This window comes from Perna viridis, chromosome 7 (assembly GCF_037379345.1).
Source record: "Perna viridis isolate PV_CMFRI_1.1 ecotype Kerala chromosome 7, ASM3737934v1, whole genome shotgun sequence".
Taxonomy (NCBI): Eukaryota; Metazoa; Mollusca; class Bivalvia; order Mytilida; family Mytilidae; genus Perna; species Perna viridis.
Window position 1 is genome coordinate 44314577 of NC_142451.1, and position 19227 is coordinate 44333803.

General features: G+C 37.6%; 3 protein-coding genes across 3 annotated transcripts; all 3 read left to right on the forward strand.

Moving 5' to 3' along the window:
* Nucleotides 1-416: 416 nt before the first annotated feature.
* LOC148612858 (uncharacterized) lies at nucleotides 417-3402 on the forward strand. Its single transcript, XM_088594701.1, has 2 exons — nucleotides 417-2195; nucleotides 2854-3402. The coding sequence occupies exons 1-2, from the start codon at nucleotides 2150-2152 to the stop codon at nucleotides 3153-3155; spliced, it is 348 nt and encodes a 115-aa protein (XP_088450827.1). The 5' UTR covers nucleotides 417-2149; the 3' UTR covers nucleotides 3156-3402.
* Nucleotides 3403-10142: 6740 nt separating this feature from the next.
* On the forward strand, nucleotides 10143-12704 carry LOC148612859 (uncharacterized). Its single transcript, XM_088594702.1, has one exon. It carries the CDS (start codon nucleotides 10284-10286, stop codon nucleotides 12618-12620), a length of 2337 nt encoding a protein of 778 aa, XP_088450828.1. The 5' UTR covers nucleotides 10143-10283; the 3' UTR covers nucleotides 12621-12704.
* Nucleotides 12705-14871: 2167 nt separating this feature from the next.
* LOC148612860 (uncharacterized) lies at nucleotides 14872-16961 on the forward strand. Its single transcript, XM_088594703.1, has one exon. The coding sequence runs from the start codon at nucleotides 14919-14921 to the stop codon at nucleotides 16884-16886; it is 1968 nt and encodes a 655-aa protein (XP_088450829.1). The 5' UTR covers nucleotides 14872-14918; the 3' UTR covers nucleotides 16887-16961.
* The last annotated feature ends 2266 nt before the right edge of the window (nucleotides 16962-19227 follow it).

Below are 19227 nucleotides of genomic sequence, written 5' to 3' on the forward strand. Positions count from 1 at the left end.
TCCTCGCACGTTAAAGAACCCTACTGTGGTATTCTCCCGGAGTAGGTTTGTTTGTTTGTGGCAATCAAATTTTGTCATCCCCATTGTCCTTGTGTCCCATCCCTTTTTCATTTCATCATCATGTCATGTTCATTTTATCATCAATTTCACTGAAAAAAGCTGAAATATTGCTGCTCGGACGTTACACCCCAACAAACAAACAAACGTTCCTCGCACGTTAAAGAACCCTACTGTGGTATTCTCCCGGAGTAGGTTTGTTTGTTTGTGGCTATCAAATTTTGTCATCCCCATTGTCCTTGTGTCCCATCCCTTTTTCATTTCATCATTTCATGTTCATTTTATCATCCACTTCATGTACATCGTCTGAATATAGATGAAATATTGCTGCTCGGACGTTAAACCCCAACAAACAACAAACAAACAAACGTTCCTCGCACGTTAACGAACCCTACTGTGGTATTCTCCAGGAGTAGATTTGTTTGTTTGTGGCATTCAAATTTTGTCATCCCCATTGTCCTTGTGTCCCATCCCTTTTTCATTTCATCATCATGTCATGTTCATTTTATCATCAATTTCATGTTCATCGTCTGAATATAGCTGAAATATTGCTGCTCGGACGTTAAACCCCAATAATCAATCATATTCAACTCAAACTAATTAAAGGATGCAAGCAGACATGTCAAGATAGAAATACACATAAAAAGGTTTCAGGCCAGCTGCAGCCGATCTTGTGTTACGAGTGTTTCCTCGTCGTTCATGGAGACCAATGGATGGCTTTGGGCTGACATTTTGATCCCGTGGGATTGTTGTCTCTTTGACGTATTCTCTTTATACATAAAAGGTTTACACAATAATTAGATCTCACATGAAGTTTTAAGTACAGTGAAACTTAAAGATCATACTTTTTTTTTATAGTCCATTTCTAATGAATTCTGTCGTGAGAAATAACTCAGCTTTTAGATCTGTTATTTTATTAATTATTTAGTCGGGTCAAAATGATGTTGAACTATAACGTACCACGTACATATTATATATGAAAACTTAGTATGTCACTTATTATTTTCTTGTATAAATGACAATTAAATTTCGTCGTCGCCATCGTCCGTAACCAAGTTGGTTTCATGTGTTTGAAACATTAACTTTTTCTTCATGAAATTTGTACGAAGGAGTATAAAAAAGAAGGCTTGAATTGATTTCTGGTGATAAAAACTTTAGGCATGATGGACCAGAATAAAGCATTTTCGTGCTATTCAGACAATAACTTTTAAAAGTATATGGATCTCTATGAAATTGTACCACCAAAGTGCAATACCTGAGGGGGAAAGCTTGGATTGATTTTTGGGTATTGTGATTTGAACTTCTTAGCAAATAGGGACAAAATAGGAGCCAGAAACAAGCATTTTTCTTGTAGTCCGTAACAAAGCATGACTATGAATAAATGGAATTATTTGAAATTGTACCACAATGTGAAGTAACACAAAAAAGGAATGGATTGATTAAGAGGTGGCCATGAATTTCGTTATGTGCGGACAATAACTTTACTATAAGTGAGTGGATCTCTTCGAAATTGTAGCACACGGTGCCTTACCACAAAAAAAGAATACTGGGATTTACATTTTTGGTAGTGTTTTGACTTATGAATGCGTGACCAAAAGATTTGATTCTTTTCCAATTTCTTATCCTGTGTCGAATTTTAACTCCCAATCAAAATTCAGAGCTGTATCTTGAATGGTATGTTTATAAATGCCTCAACTGTTCAGGGTTCGACCCCAATAATTTGAGTTCCACAAAATAATTTGCGGGGAAATACGTTGAAAAAAACGTGGCCTTTGCCTGGACAACCTTGACGTACCAACTTTCTAATAAATATTGCCTACAAAAAATTAGACCAACTAAACACAATCTGTCTTTCTCTTACGATCATACCAGTAATGAATGTCCTTACAATCAAGAACGTATTTTCAAAGTGCAAGAAAATATGTTTACTGTGATCTATCACTTGTATACAAGAGAATTGTTTTAACAAATGAAAATGACACATTTATTGGAAAATGACGTCAGTTGACAGAGAATTGTTTGTGTAGGTGTGTGTGTGTCAATAAATAAGGACTTCATACGCTCATGACAGTCAAAAGACTTTATAACAATAATGAAATCGAAATTGTACATTGTGCTTGTGCTATTAATCGTTGAAGGTAAGTTCTTAGGCTACGTGATTACACAAACGATCTACTATTTGGTAAAAAGTTACATGGTTTACTTGAAAAATGAAAATAAAAAGCGAACAAACAAACAAGCAAAAAAACAAAAAAAAAATTGACAAAAAACAAACAAGTTACCATTGCCAACGCGACGTTTCAAAGTAGATTACATGTATAATAGATTATTCGTGCTTTGTTTATTTAGAAGCAAGCGGTGAGCTTGAGAAGCGGTCTGGATGTTTTGATCCTTGTAACTAAATATAAAAAGAACGTTTTGCCTTATTATAAATTTACGAGAATGACAGTATGCATGCTAAACAAATTTTAATGGGTTAACTATGACTGAACGCATCTATTTCATCTCTGTAAATGTTTATTATAATCTACCATCTGTAAATTACAGCAATTCTCTAAAACGTGACAGAAATAGTCTATTAAACACGAACAAAATTGAATATTATCACTGTCAGAGTAAACGATTGATTAGTGTAACTTAATTCAGATTTGAGGTTGTATGCTTTGAATTCACACCTTAACTAAAACGTTTTTGGAATCCTTGCCTCTAAGGATAGATTTATGCTGTGGCAGTTTTCAACATTTCAAACACTGACTCTATTGTATAACTCATACCTCTATATTAATTTGTTTTCAGGGGTCATTTTTTTAGAAGCAATATCTCTGCATAATCTTCTCCAGAAATCTAGGATAGACACTACTCTTCTAAACACTTTCAAAAAACAAATTCAAGAATTTCGTAACAGTCAAAATAATCAAGTAGACAGAAATCTTCTGTCTTCATCTGATAGTACAACATCCTCGTCAACTCAAACAACAACAACAAAGTCAATATTTGTAACTCCCAATCCAGTTACCGTAGTACCACCCAAGCCTGAAATAGTCATACGAACCACTCCGGGTATTGACAAAGTGAAGGTTCCAGTAATCCCGTTGTGATGTGCAGGAGAAAATAAATTGAATAGTTCTTGAGCTAAACTACTATAAAGGAGTGCGCCAATATTTTCAGAGTGTTTTCTAGTGGATTAGTACAAGACCAGAACAGCATACTTATTGTGGTTCAAACAATGGAAACAGATAATTATCGAAAAACAGATTGAAATACAGTTTAATGTACTTTAAGCGTTTAATTGTATACTTAAAATGAAAGTACATCTTTGTTGTACAATACAATATTTAAGTTTTAGATTTCAAGTGTTTTACGGCCCCGAGCAGGTTGGGTATCAAAAGAATAGGCCTGCAGCAGCGCCAAGTTTGTCGTAAAAGGCGACTAAATAGTGTTCAGAAACCTAGCCGGGGCTAGGCGCTCTGCCTACAGAGCAGCTGGGATGTGTGCCCCAGGTGGTGGAATGGGGTACCCCAGGCGTGTTACATGTACATGATGGGGTTGTCAGGCTATAATATGGAAAACCTGACTGCTAACCATAGTGGTGTACTGTGTTGGGAAAGATGTCACGTTCCTTGCACGTTAAAGAACCCTGCTGTGGTATTCGATAGGTGTAGGAACCTTTGCGCTCCGCCACAGGAGGCTAAACTGCCCGACCGAACGCCTTCCTCCCTTTAATCTTGTAGCAATCGAAATTTGTCGACCTTATTATCCTTGTGTTCCATCCCTCTTTTTTCATTTCATCATCATCATCATTTCATGTTCATTTTATCATCCCTGTCATGTTCATCGCCTGAATATAGCTGAAATATTGCTGCTCGGGCGTTAAACCCCAACAATCAATCAATCAAGTGTTTTACGTGTATCTCCTCAATGGGCAATAACATGTATTGAAACTGTCGAATGATAGGTCATCTGTGCGCCGATACAATTACTAGTATTATAGTGAAATTATACTCAATAATTAACCTACATGTACAAATGATTTATGATTATAAATGTTTTATGTCTGAATGCATTTGTACATGTTTATGTTTGTATTATATCAGACCGATAAGACAAAAGAAAGAAATAATTACAAGTGTATGTAGGTGAGATCAGTTCTAACCTATCAGGGGAACTGTCAGAAGAGCTGGCTCTAAATCTGTCCGAGAACTGTTCTCAATGTGTCACTGAACTGTTCCTCTGACAGATCTACTACAGTTTTTTGAAAGGTTAGAACTGGGTCCGGTTTCACAAGACATCTACAATTGACATTTTCCTAAAATCTTTCCTCAGCTAAATATTCGACCAATCAAATTTCTTGAAATTGAAGATTTGAGGAAAACTCAAGGATATGAGAAAAATCTCATTCCGAGATATCTGTTTTTTAACCGGGCTCTGATCTCATCTGTATGTCGTGTAACCTGTCTAAACCGAACCCCTTTGGAGTGATCTCTTCGGTTAAGGCAGCTGTTAAGTTTACACAGGTTTAAAACATGATTGAATGTCATAAGGGGCGATGTCTGGTTTATCCAGGGTTCAGTTTAGGTTTCACTGTACGTGTAGCTCTATGGTGCCACTAAATATTAAATTAAAGTTCTTTCACATATATTTAAGCAAACAACAATTTATGGTCAAGTTTATAAAAAAAAGTACAACAAAATAATGAAAGTGCTACATTTTCGGTAATAATTCCTACTATTGTTTCGTTTTGTTCATTGTATATATTTTAAGAAAGCTTCAGTGCAAGTAATCTTTTTTTTACTTGACATGAAAGAAAATAGTAAACAAAGTAGAAACATGAAAAAAAAAGTTGATTGATTGATTGTTGGGGTTTAACGTCCGAGCAGCAATATTTCAGCTATATTCAGGCGATGAACATGAAATGATGATGAAATCATAAATAAGATGGGACACAAGGATAATGGGGTCAACAAATTTTGATTGCCACTGGAAATAGGGAGACGTGGGTAAGATCGTGCAATTTGGTCTCCTGTGGCGGAGCACAATGGTTCCTACTCCGGGAGCCCCGTGCAGGTCCTGGTGTTAAAAGAATAGGCCTGCAGCAGCGCTAAGCTTGTCGTATAAGGCGACTAAATAGTGCTCAGAAACCTAGCCGGGGGCTAGGCGCTCTGCCCACAGAGCAACAGGGATGTGTGCCCCAGGTGGTGCCCCTGGCGTGTTGCATGCTGGGGTTGTCAGGCTATAATACGGAAAACCTGACCGCAAACCATAATGGTGCACCGTGTTGGGAAAGATGCCACGTTCCTCGCACGTTAAAGAACCCTGCTGTGGTATTCGATAGGAGTGAAAACCTTTGCGCTCCGCCACAGGAGGCTAAATTGCCCAACCTTACCCACCCCCCTTTTTCCAGTGGCAATCAAGATTTGTCGACCCTATGATCCTTGTGACCCGTCCTTTTTTTCTTCATTTCATGTTATCATCCATTTCATGTTCATAGTCTGAATATAGCTGAAATATTGCTGCTCGGACGTTAAACCCCAACAAACAAACAAACAAACATACTCCGGGAGAATACCACATGAGGGTTCTTTTACGTACGAGGAACGTGGCATCTTTCTCAACACGTTGCATGGTTTGTGGTCACATTTTCCGTATTATAGCCTGACGTCCTTAGCATGAAGCATGCCTAGGGTACCCCATTCAACCACCTGGGGCACACAACCCAGTTGCTCTGTGGGCAGAGCGCCCTTGCCCACGGCCAGGGTTCTGAGCACTATTCAGTCGCTCTTAGTACAAGCTAAGGACTGCTACGGGACTATTCTATTGACACCCGGACCCGCACGAAACAAAAAAAAATGTTAAATAAAGTCGCGAATTTGAAAGAAAACAGCGAAAAGGGACGAAAACGAAAAAAAAACATCGAGGAATTATTCAATTTTTTATTATTTACATGTAGTTTAGGTTTATGTTTGGGCGAGTCAGAATGACCAATAATTTGCTGTAATTTGCCCTGTCCGGTAAGCCTCTTTTATTAGTTAAATCTGGTCGCAGTAATTTTCCTTTGGTTTAAACAACCAACACATCGTTGCAATGTTTAATGTACATATAAATGATACGTTTTAAGATATTTATCAAACGGGACTGTCTAACCCCAGTTGGTAGACATACATTGTACATGTACGTACAAAAAGCCCACGAAGAGCTAGAGTTTCGAGGGACCAAGTCACTTATACCAAATACTAGTACATGCAGGGGGTTCACTTATTTTCCATTATGAAACATTAGACTTTCCTCACCCCCTCTCACATAAAATACCCTGGTGATCTTGTGAAGTCTGAATAGGAAAATTCAAAATAAAAATTTGTTACATGTATTCGTCACTATAGTTACTGTCTATACATAGTGCGTTTTTTATTTTATTTCGTACTTCTTCACCATAACTATTCTCGTTAACTGTTATTTCGTTCAAAGATGAATTGTCTTTCTTTGATGGGGTTACGGAACATGACATATAAACACTGAATTTTATAACATTTTATTACGTTTGTTTAGTTTGTTTGTTTGTTTGTTTGTTGGGGTTTAACGTCCGAGCAGCAATATTTCAGCTATATTCAGACAATGAACATGAAATGGATGATAAAATGAACATGAAATGAAAAAAAGGATGGGTCACAAGGATAATAGGGTCGACAAATTTTGATTGCCACTGGAAAAAGGGGGATGGGTAAGGTCGGGCAATTTAGCCTCCTGTGGCGGAGCGCAAAGGTTCCTACTCCTATCGAATACCACAGCAGGGTTCTTTAACGTGCGAGGAACGTGGCATCTTTCCCAACACGGCGCACCACTATGGTTTGCGGTCAGGTTTTCCGTATTATAGCCTGACAACCCCAGCATGTAACACGCCAAGGGTACCCCATTCCACCACCTGGGGCACACATCCCAGTTGCTCTGTGGGCAGAGCGCCTAGCCCCCGGCTAGGTTTCTGAGCACTATGTAGTCGCCTTTTACGACAAGCTTAGCGCTGCTGCAGGCCTATTCTTTTAACACCCGGACCTGCACGGGGCACGTTTGTTTAGCGGATCAAATGATGTATAACATTCATTTCGCAACAACTGCTAATTATGGATTTGCCTTTTAAAAAATTACTATAGGAACATCTGTCAGTGCTGGACCTAGAAATTCCGAAATTTCCGAAGTGGCGGCCTCCTGTCCGCTTATGTCTGCTATAAACATTTGTATTTGTTATAGCATAGAGCTGCAATTCCACATCTGTGGTTATAGGGAACAAAGCATGACCTGGCCTGGATTTCATAGAAAAAAATCTTACGTTGAGAATTTCCACAAGTCCTGTTTTTCCTCAAATTTTTAATTTCAAGTGATCTGATTGGTCAAAATTTGAGTTAAGGAAAATCTCAATTTGAGATGTTTTATGAAACCGAACCCTGTCCTTCTAATTTAACGTTTAGAGAAACAAGTGTACTCACAATACAGTTAAATTAAATACTACCTAGAGTAAGTACTGACACATATATGAAGTCATAGACCTCACGACAATACGCCAGTGTTGGACTATTGCAAATACAGTGCCTTTGTTTGCTACACAGACGACCAGAAAACCGTCGGATATGACATTCCATTTACCATAATACCATCGGATATGACATTCCATTTACCAGAAAACAGTCGGATATGACATTCCATTTACCAGAAAACCGTCGGATATGACATTCCATTTATTAAATATTTTTAATAAAGGAAATGTTAACGTGTGAGATTATATAGGATCCTCATCATCTTTCTTTAATACCTCTTTTAAAGAGATTGGTTTACATATATATGATTATATGTACACAAATACTAGACATTTCTACAAAGGGAACGCGAATAACATATAGAAAAATATTATCCTTTTTTTCAAAATCATTAAAAAATATGTATGCTTAGCATAATATACGTTTATGAATTAGAAAACGAAATGTTCACAGTCAAAGATTGTTTCTGCGTATGTGGTTAAAAAAGAGAATAGAAGAAATAATTAGAAATCAGTTATCAATTTCAGCAACACCATCATTATATATACATGTATATTCCAAAAATAAGTCTTAAATTTTCCTTAAAACTGAGCACATAAGTCCATAAATTCGAACAATGAATATTTATTGCCAACAATTTTTGAGGTTTTACCAAGTAAATAATTATAAAAAATTTGGACTTTTTCAGTATAGTACATCCTGGTATAGGAACAACAGCTATTCCAAAGGAGTTCAAAAAGTCTACCCAAAACACATTGCAGAAAACGAAAGTCTTTGACAAAATAAAGCTGTGTGTTCAATGGTGTCAGTGTAGCTTGATCCACATTTCACACAAATATTAAGTGTCAGAATGAAGTACATATGTTACAATACTGCAAAAGTTCAGTTTTGTCGTTGATTTAGCAGACGCCTATACCAATGAATCTCTAATCGTTCAGCGGTATATATTTATAAATATATATTCCTAAAACGTGAGCCCAGTGCAGGTCCGGGTGTTAAAAGAATAGGCCTGCAGCAGCGCTAAGCTTGTCGTAAAAGGCGACTAAATAGTGCTCAGAACCCTAGCTGGGGGCTAAGGCGCTCTGCCCACAGAGCAACTGGGATGTGTGCCCCAGGTGGTGGAATGGGGTACCCCTGGCGTGTTATATGCTGGGGTTGTCAGGCTATAATACGGAAAACCTGACCGCAGACCATAGTGGTGCACCGTGTTGGGGAAGATGCCACGTTCCTCGCACGTTAAAGACCCCTACTGTGGTATTCTCCCAGAGTAGGAACCATATGGCTCCGCCACAGGAGGCTAAATTTCCCGACCCTACCCACCTCTCCCTGTTTCCAGTGGCAATCAAAATTTGTCGACCCCATTGTCCTTGCGTCCAATCCCTTTTTCATTTCATCATTAATTTCATGTTCATCGTCTGAATATAGCTGAAATATTGCTGCTCGGACGTTAAACCCCAACAAACAAACAAACAAACAAACCTAAAACGTGAAACGTCACACTCGCTGTCAAGTTTCTGCCTTTCGCTTGTTTGCATACATCTTTACATTTTGTTTCACTCGTGATTTTTGTCTCTAAAAGTCATTGTAATTCACTAGATCGTACTTCTGGAAAAGCGTATTGATACAGTAATACCGATGTTATTGCTGCTCGGACGTTAAACCCCAACAAACAAACAACAGTTATATTAAATAAATCGAATAGTTTAAGATTCACGAATACTCAAGTATTGTGTTATAAAAATATAAAGTAAACAACTCCGACTAGTAAACTCAACTCCTCTTTGGACCCGTAAAGCAGCTGTCGAATAAAACGGGTTCTAATCTAATTGTGTCCTCAATTTCAATACGAAATTGTATGAAAAGTATGGGAAAGTTTTCGGCCAAACTACTGTAGCATAACAAGACAAATAATTTCTGGAAGCAGTTAGCTGTTTTCGGCAAAAACTTAGATAAGCGGACGTGCAGGGTGGACCAGCTTTCTTTCTCCAGTCTACGGAGTAATTTTAAGAGAATTGGTGTGGTGAATATGTCAAAGATACATCAACCCCACTGGGATGAAAATGTCAGCTCAAGGCCACCCATTGGTCTTCAATGTACGACGAGGAAACCCTCACACCAAAGGACAGAGTGCAGCTGGCCACAAAAAAACCATTATACACAGGTACAGCGAAAGAGTTCCTCCCTATATACTCTAGTACATGTAACATAAAAATAAACTGAATATGAAAACGAAACAAAACATACACGGGCCAGAAATGCCTGACTTGGGACAGGCGCAATATCATATTTAGTAATTTGGAAACTTTCTAAGCAAGAAAATTCATAATACCCTTAATTTCATAAATTCAATTTTTAGTTAGCGTATAAACATGAATAAACAAATCATATTTGACCTTTACTGGCGTGAACTTATAAAATACTCCATCTTCAGAACTGTGACTATTGTCACGATTCTGTCCGATAACTACTCGTTGCTAAGTAGTTACCCTGCTTGTCAGTTAAATGCTCCGTAATTTAGATATTAACACAGATAAGTTGTGATTTTTTGTTTTAAGTTGAAGACCTTTTTGTTTGGTATAAGAAATTGCGCAGTTTGATGAAGTATCGGGATTTTATCTTATTAATTTGTTTTGACGAATACGAATATTCATTGTCTTTAAACATTGAAATAATTTTCATGATAACAGTTAGTTGTGTGTAATCATGTCTTCTAGCATTGTACCATCAGGAAAATCTGGAGTAGGCGGTCCGGCCCCTTGGCCTGCAAATCCTGGGAATTTTCTTATTTCTACAGATCCAACTGGAAATACAAACGGAGATCAAAACGTTCTCTCTGGGTCTGCAAATGAAACTCAACAAACTCCTGTTGGATCAGTAACTCAGTTTGGAGCACCTACTTCCGGTGGCGAAACACCAACTGGTGCAACCTCAAAACCAATGGACGGGACTTCCGAGCAAAGGTCGGGCAACGAAACACGTAATGTTACACCGAAAAGTCAACTTTCGTACCCAATTGGTGGTGTCACCCCAACTAGTGGAAGTGGAACAAAAGTCAAACCAAGGCCCGCTTCCGCTAAATCAATGGCAGACGTTCTGAAATCCGACTTGATAATATGTCCTATTTGTGACAAAGAAATGACTGCTCCAAAGTCTCTACCTTGTTTGCATTCTTTCTGTGAGAGTTGTGTTTCATCAAATGTGGCAAACCTTAAGGACGAAGACCCACATTGCCAAATTCGCTGTCCCGTATGCGAAATTCCAGTCTCAAACTCACGTAATTTTAAAGATGCCAAAGTATTCGCCGAAAGCTTGCCACCCAGTTTGTTTATATCATCACTTCTCGTTCAAAGGCAAATAAAACTAAAACAGTGTAAGCCGTGTAACAGTGCTGGTAAGAAAACTACAGCAGACTCGTGGTGCTCGTACTGTGCGGAAACACTGTGTCCCGAACATCTGTCGTACCACAACGCTTTAACCTCCCCATCCATTCATCATGTATTTAATTTGTCACAAATCGAGAAAAATCCACAAATTGCCGAGACATCAGGAAAATGTAACACTCACGAATACGAAAGAATCAAATATTTTTGCCAAGACCACAAAGCCGCTTGCTGTGAGATTTGCTGGCGATCTAGTCACGAGTTGTGTGATGTCGAATCGTTAGAATTAGCCGCTTCTAGTGTTAAAAACAAGCCCGAAACTACAAGACTGAAAGGAGAACTAGAAATTATGAAAAGTCATTCAGAGCATGTTCTGCAAGATCGTCAGAAAAATATTGGTGATCTCGAACAACAAAAGAAAAATGAAACGGATGCAATAAAGAAAATCCGTCAGCAGGTAAATGAACATTTAGACAAGCTAGAAAATAATATGGTTGACGAACTTGAAAAAGCTCATCGTCTAAAGAAAAAAGAAATAGAAAACGAAATTCAGTCATTTGAGCACAAGGAACAGAGCGTTTCTTTCTACAAGCTTTTGTTAGAGAGCGTTTTGAAAAATTCATCTGATGTGCTTGCTCTGACGGAACTCGCTAAAATACGGAACCAGGTCAAAATACTGGAAGAGAATTTAAACCATAGAATATCAAAACTTAAAAGAACTGATATAGTTGTCGTATCGAACAATTTACCAAAAGATTTGGGAAAGCTTGGAGAGGTTGAACTCACACAACGCCCAATTACTCCACCTCCTGCCTTCGAAGCCCGACCAAAACACAGTGGAATCCTTACGCCAAAAACTAAACTGTTGACAACAAGGCGGGAAAAAGGAACCAACTTTCTTGTGCTCCGCTACTCTAGTAGCAAAATTACTGGCGGTTGCACTGTTAAATCTTCCTTGATTCTTGTTGATAACCGAGGAAAAGAAATTCGTGGGTATACAGCAGACGGACACAAAGAAGAAAATCAAGTCTTTTCGTTCAAGTCGGAATCAGAAGCAAACCCGTTTGATGTAACGATGCTACCACCTCGGCGATCGACTACCATTTTAGTTACAACAATACCACTAAAAAACCGGCTGCAAATTTTAGAATTTGGCGAAAGCCAGAATGCCAAGGGAACTTACTACAAAACAAATGGCAGATGTTATGGCATATCATACATGGACGGCTACATTGTTGTAGCTTGTATGTCAAAGCTCGAAATTTGGCGTATAGATGAAGACTACAATTTGATGTTCGAGAGAAGTATCTTCACAAAAGGCGACCATGTTACCTATGTACGCGCAGCTGATAATCGCATATATTACACCGACTCTTCTGATAAAGGAAATGTGGTCTGCACAACTCTAGACGGAACTGACATTTTCGTGTACAATCATCACAATCTGCGCATGCCTATGGGTGTTATCGTTGACAATTTAGGAAATATTTATGTTGCAGGTTATTATTCGAATAATGTCCATGTGATTAGCCCTGAGGGTGTTTTAATGAAAGTAACATCACCGAAAGAAAGTCATTTTCACAAGCCAATATTTCTCATTGAAAGTGGTGGCAAAATTTTTGTAACATATGACAAGCACAAACTAATTTCTTTATATTGAATCAAAAAAAAAGTTGTGATTGTTTGAAGTGTTCTTTTCAGTTGAAGTAAAAGTTATTGTTTAGTATAAAGTTTTCAAATCGTCTTTTTTTTCATATGGCATTGATTTCAAAATTCAAAATGCATTGATAATACATCAGAGCCTGCATATGTCTTATTACACGAAGCCAATTCGTAGGGTTTCTGGAACAGAGAAATAAAACGGGACTTCGATTATACACCACAAAATACTCCCCCAAGAAAAAAAAATGAAAACAGAACAAAAAAAAAAAAAAAACCACAAAAACGAACAACACCAAAAAAAAAACCAAACAAACAAACATAATGAAAACACGAAACCTCAATGAACATAATATACTGGCATCACTTTATCGCCTCTGTACACATACTCTAAGACTGTACGTTTCGTAAACAACAATACATATAAAAACAAGAAAAAAACTGTGAGCTAAAGAATTCTTTCGCGCCCAATCCCACCTGGCCTATGGTCAAACATAAAGTTGATGCTGAATCAGTCTGAAAACAAATCCTATTACATGACATAACTCTTGAAAGTTTCGGTCAAAATATCAAGTGAATGTGACAGGTGCAAAATATAACTGTAGAGAAAACTGTAACGGAAACTTTGTAGATGGACGAACAAACGGATGGATGGGAGGGGGACACCATGATCACTATATATCTCCTGCAAAGCGAATTATTATAAAGTAGTAAAATTTGGTAATGTACTCCGGGCTGACCTATAGAGATAAGGTTATGAACGATTCGTGTATAATGCATACTTAAATGCGCTTCGAATGAAAACTTATAATTTCAAATTGAAAGTTAAAATTTTATTCATCGTTAGGATAAGTTCGAGTCCTTTCTGTTCTCATTTTACTTGAAACATAAATAAAATGAAGTGCCACTCTGGTCCAGACTGAACTAAAATTTTAGGTAAGAAAATGAAGAGACGAAAGGAAGTGTCATTTATCAAGACGAACATTTTACAACATTTATAAAAATAACTACTGTCCTAAACTATATATTAACAGACAGACGGACGTTGTTAAACATTGTAGCTGATTAGATCCGTCATAAAATGCGCACATTAAGTACTTCGAACATACTTTATTTTGGGTATCAATTTCGTGTTTGTTCAAATTTTAATCGTGTGATTTTGTATTCGTGCATTTCGACAGAGCAGCTGTGGTTGGGGTTTAATAGAACTGTTCATTTTGTTTTGAATTCGAAACAAACTTGGTTTGACCGAACTACGCAAACCCCGAAAATTGACTCCTGGGTTTGTTTTCTTTAAAAAAAATCAACTGGATAGCCATATTTTTCAGCATACTAAATAACTTCAACTTGATAAATGTATTCGAGGAGTACGTGTACATAGAGTAAGTTTATCGTACGTTCGGAACCAACTATATAGCCTTTCGGGTACACCGCAGAATGAAGGTTGATTCTCAAAGATTAAAACACTTTTTCACCTCTCTCGCCAGTTACTTAGCATAAAACATATTAAAGATATCGTCCTAGGGACATATAATACAGAGTAATTGACATCGACCTATATTCGTTTGGTTAGGTTTTAATCAAATAAAGCGATACGAGAAAATAATCTAATATTGTTATACATAGTAAAACAGTAAATACTTATTTGAAGTTAGTATGAAAATTTGCGATGTCTATCGATAACATGAAATAATATCCATTAACATAGTGATGGCATTTTATGGATTAGGTTAATAATAAGGCATCACGAAGGATGGTATTGACCGGTTTTTGAAACGTGATCCTTAGTCATCCTTTGTAGTGTACTTTAATTTTTTTTATCATACTCAAATAAGAATTCGAGACTTTAAATAAAACAAAAGATTTATAAACAAACCGACAAATTAGTATGATAGTCAGTAAGAAATACCCACTCTGATTCTGTAGATTATCTATTATAGGGGAGGGTCACAGAAGGTAAATAAATTTGTACAGTTATGTAACAAAATTGCTCTCTACGAGTGCATTTGTTCAAAATTGTGGTCATTACAAACAAATAAAGTACATAAATGTTAGGACGAATAAATATGGTGACTCGTCTATTGCTGATTTCTCATTGAATTATAATATATTTATTTTCTTTCATCCTGACAACGGCATGTTCCCCTGTCATTGCCTTAATATTACTAATTTAAATGGTCTGCTGATGATTAACTTGGAACACCATCAAGTATTTCGTACATTTGACCAAAAATGATATCAAAATTTAATGTCACGCGTGATATAAACATTTGCATTGTATGAATTTAGTATTTTAAACATGGCTGCCGATGTATCTCGACCAACTACTGTAGCTCCGAAACCAAAAAATGGAGGAGTCGATTTGACGAAGTGTTCGCTCTGTACAAGAAATTATACAGCACCAAAGCAGCTTCCATGTTTGCATTCGTTTTGTGAGGAATGTATCATTAAGAATTTAAAAACCACATTGGAAGCTGACACAACTGCACAGTTGAAATGTCCAACATGCACCGCGCCGTTACCGGATGCACGAAACAAGGATATAAACAATCTGGTTCAAAAACTGCCAACAGATCATTTTATATCAGCTCTGATGGTTCAGGATTGCTTAAAGAACAAATCTTGTAAGACCTGTCAAATAAACAACAAGAAGACCGATGCTGTGTCCTGGTGCTCATATTGCGCTGAGGCAATGTGCGAGGAACACGCTGTTCGTCATAACGCTATGACACCACGTGACACGCACAAGGTAACTGCTATTTCCGATATAGACAAAGATGCTTCGCTTGTATACCCTCCTGCTTTCTGTTCAAGATCAAAACATGGTCATAAAAAGCTTGATAAGTATTGTATGGATCACAAAAGACTCATTTGTGCTGATTGCCGCTTTTTCAACCACGGAGAATGTCGCGTCGCAGACGTTAAACACGCGGTTGATGCTATGAAAAACACCTTTGGTGTAACTGCTATTGATAAAATGAAAACGGAGGTTGATAATATCGTTAAAAACCGGGAACAAAATATTGCCGACTTAAATAACCAGAAAGCTCAGAAAGAAGCTTCCATTAAGACTTTACGTGACGTCATTAATCAACATCTTGATAGTTTGGAAGCGTCGTTAAAAGAGAAACTCAATAAAGCACATCAATCAGAAGTAGACGATTTGAACAAAGATATTCACAGTTTTAAAGACAAAGAGGCAACGTTAGAACACTACAAAGTTTTAGCTGAAGCAGTTGGTAAATCTGTAACCGAAGCGCAAGCATATCACCAAATAGAAAAACTAATAGAACAGGTAAAGATTCTCGACGAACACATATATCACAAGAAATCGATGCTTCATAAGTCTGAAATAGACATTATACCAGCAGACGTGGCTAGTCACATTGACGAGCTTGGGGAGATTAAAGTGCGACAAACAAAGCCCAAAATTGATGGGAAGGAGGAGAGCAAGGTCAGCGTTATGACTGGTCACAGCACCATTATCGAAAGGGAAAGAAGAAATAAGTTCCTTGCCCTAAAATTCCAGTGCAGCTTTATATCTGGTGGCATTAGTTTGAATTCGAATCTGCTTTTGGTCGATAACCGCGGAAAAGAACTTCGTTCATATACCGAATACGGAAAACGTGACCCTAATATGACATTTAATCTTCCCGGAAACCCTTTCGATGTTGCGTTGCTACCTCAGAAGAAAAACCATGACGTCGTTGCGATAACGTTTCCAAAGGACAATCAGATTCAGTTGATTGAAATAGGCGACATTGCGCTTGAAAAACAGTTAAAACATTACTACAAGACCTCTGAAAAGGGGTACGGGCTAGCATGTACAGGTACCAAACTTATTGTTGCTTGTAAAACAAAGCTCGATGTTTGGGACATTACAGATGAGCATAAACTCGTGCACGAGAAAGCTATTCCTACAAAAGGAGACAAAGTAAAGTACGTTGCGGTTGCAGACGACAGTCGAATTTACTACACCGATTCAGCCGAAAGAGGAACATTAAACTGTGTCAATTTAGAAGGTGTTAACATTTTTCAGTATTCGCATAAGAGTCTACGACTTCCGATGGGAGTTGCTGTTGATTCGAAAGGTCATGTATACGTCTGTGGTTTCCATTCGAACAACGTTCATCAAGTGTCACCTGAAGCAAACCTCATCGAGATAATGACTCCAGAAGATCCGTATTTCAGAAAACCTATCGCTATTATACCAAGTGGCGGGAAAATGTTTGTTTCCTATGAAAATAATGCAATTACTATACTTTAGAAATTATTTTGTGAACCATATGTACTAGAATATCTGATCGTGATTGTAGTTTAGATTTATATCAAAATAAGCGTACCTGTGTTTTTCTTTTCTTTTGAAAGGTCTTATGTTCTTTACAAGATGTCACAAGGGCATATGCAAACCCAATGAAATAAAAAAAAAATCATGAGAGCACAACTTAGACACAAAAAAGAAAAAAAAATTGCATAGAGAATATTATAAATTCTTGTGGGTAGTATAATAATTAATTTTAAAAAGTACTTGAGTTTGACTGAATTCGAACAACTGCAATCAAAACTGTTTATACTCAAAGGACACCAAAATATTCCCCGCTTATTCTCTTATCAATTGCACACAGTATAGTTACTTAAATCTGCTTAGTTATCGATCCCATTTTTCATACTTAAAAGTAATTTATTTATGGAATTACCTGTTTTAAATTTTGACAAAGCCACTTGTACTGTACTTAAAAATACGGTGATCAAATTGAATGATTGATTGATTGATTATTGCAGACATTCCTGCATTTCGGTATGCGAACATTCAAAAGTTCTAAAAGTCGAAAATAAAATACTTTGTACTAGTCCAAGGCACTGAGTCGGATTTAAGGTGCGATTCTCGGTAAGAATCAGGAAGTGTGTGAATCATGGTGGAAAAAAGCACACAAGTCTTTCTATGAGATCTTATTTAAAACTTTATCTGAAATGCAGTTATAACATTCATTTCTTTTTTTTCAAGTTTCAGTGTATATATATATATATAACGGTGTTAGAACTGTCAAATTTGCGATGCAAATTTTTGGTTGTTCCCTCTGCGGGACTCGAACTCGTACCGCTGTGACATCTGGTTGAGTGGTCTAGGGCGCTGGACATTGTGCAGGCGGTGTTGCCATAGATGTCAACCAAAAATTTGCATGGCAAATTTGACAGTTCTAACATCGTTGGGAATTTGTTTTCAGACCTTTCGATACGTTTAGATATCTTCCCGATGGAATAGTGTAGCAAATAGAGTCGTCATATGTATATATATATATATATATATATATAAGGGTCTGAAAAATTCCTAACGATGTTAGAACTGTCAAATTTGCGAATCAAATTTTTGTCGTTCCCTCGGCGGGACTCGAACTCGTACCGCTGTGACATCTATGGCAACACCGCCTGCACTAAGTCCAGCGCCTTAGACCACTCGGCCAGCTAGGCTATAAAATATAGCTTTCGCTGGCCGGGTGATTCTTCCTCGTAGGATTAATCTAGGGCTGTAACTTATTACACGATGTATGGTAGTATGTTAGGCGGGATTGAATAAAGGTGTGTAAAAGCTTAAAATGGCAGGCAAATATACCCTCTGCACAGGAATAACATACATACATGTATATCAATACCATTATGATGGAAAATTACTGTATTAACTAAAATGTACTGTATAATATTCAAATATGGATCGGAGAAGACAAAATAGGACTTGACTACACCTACCTTTCCCTGATATACCTATCTGATACACTCTAAATCCGGAAAACATATTTGATTCAATTCAAAGACGACATGACTATTACTGAATGTATTTACGAAATGAGTAGTTTTTTTCTGGTTTCAGTAAGTTTGTGCCTAGTTCAAAGATAAACTTTGATAATGATTAGATTGCACATGATTTATGTGCGTTATGAAGTCCATTACCTTTCCTGACACTTCAGTTTTCCAGGATCTCGGTTTTGTTATCAACATATGATTACAGATATATAAATTATATTGAATACTTTATATATAACTGACTAATATATTTAGAACATATTTAAAATACACGGAGACCTATATAAACCAACCCGCCCCGTGCAGGTCCGGGTGTTAAAAGAATAGGCCTGCAGCAGCGCTAAGCTTGTCGTATAAGGCGACTAAATAGTGCTCAGAAACCTAGCCGGGGGCTAGGCGCTCTGCCCACAGAGCAACTGGGATGTGTGCCCCAGGTGGTGGAATGGGGTACCCCTGGCGTGTTGCATGCTGGGGTTGTCAGGCTATAATACGGAAAACCTGACCGCAAACCATAGTGGTGCACCGTGTTGGGAAAGATGCCACGTTCCTCGCACGTTAAAGAACCCTGCTGTGGTATTCGATAGGAGTAGGAACCTTTGCGCTCCGCCACAGGAGGCTAAATTGCCCAACCTTACCCACCCACCCTTTCTCCAGTGGCAATCAAAATTTGTCGACCCTATTATCCTTGTGACCCATCCTTTCTTTTTTTTCGTTTCATGTTCATTTTATCATCCATTTCATGTTCATTGTCTGAATATAGCTGAAATATTGCTGCTCGGACGTTAAACCCCAAAAAACAAACAAACAAA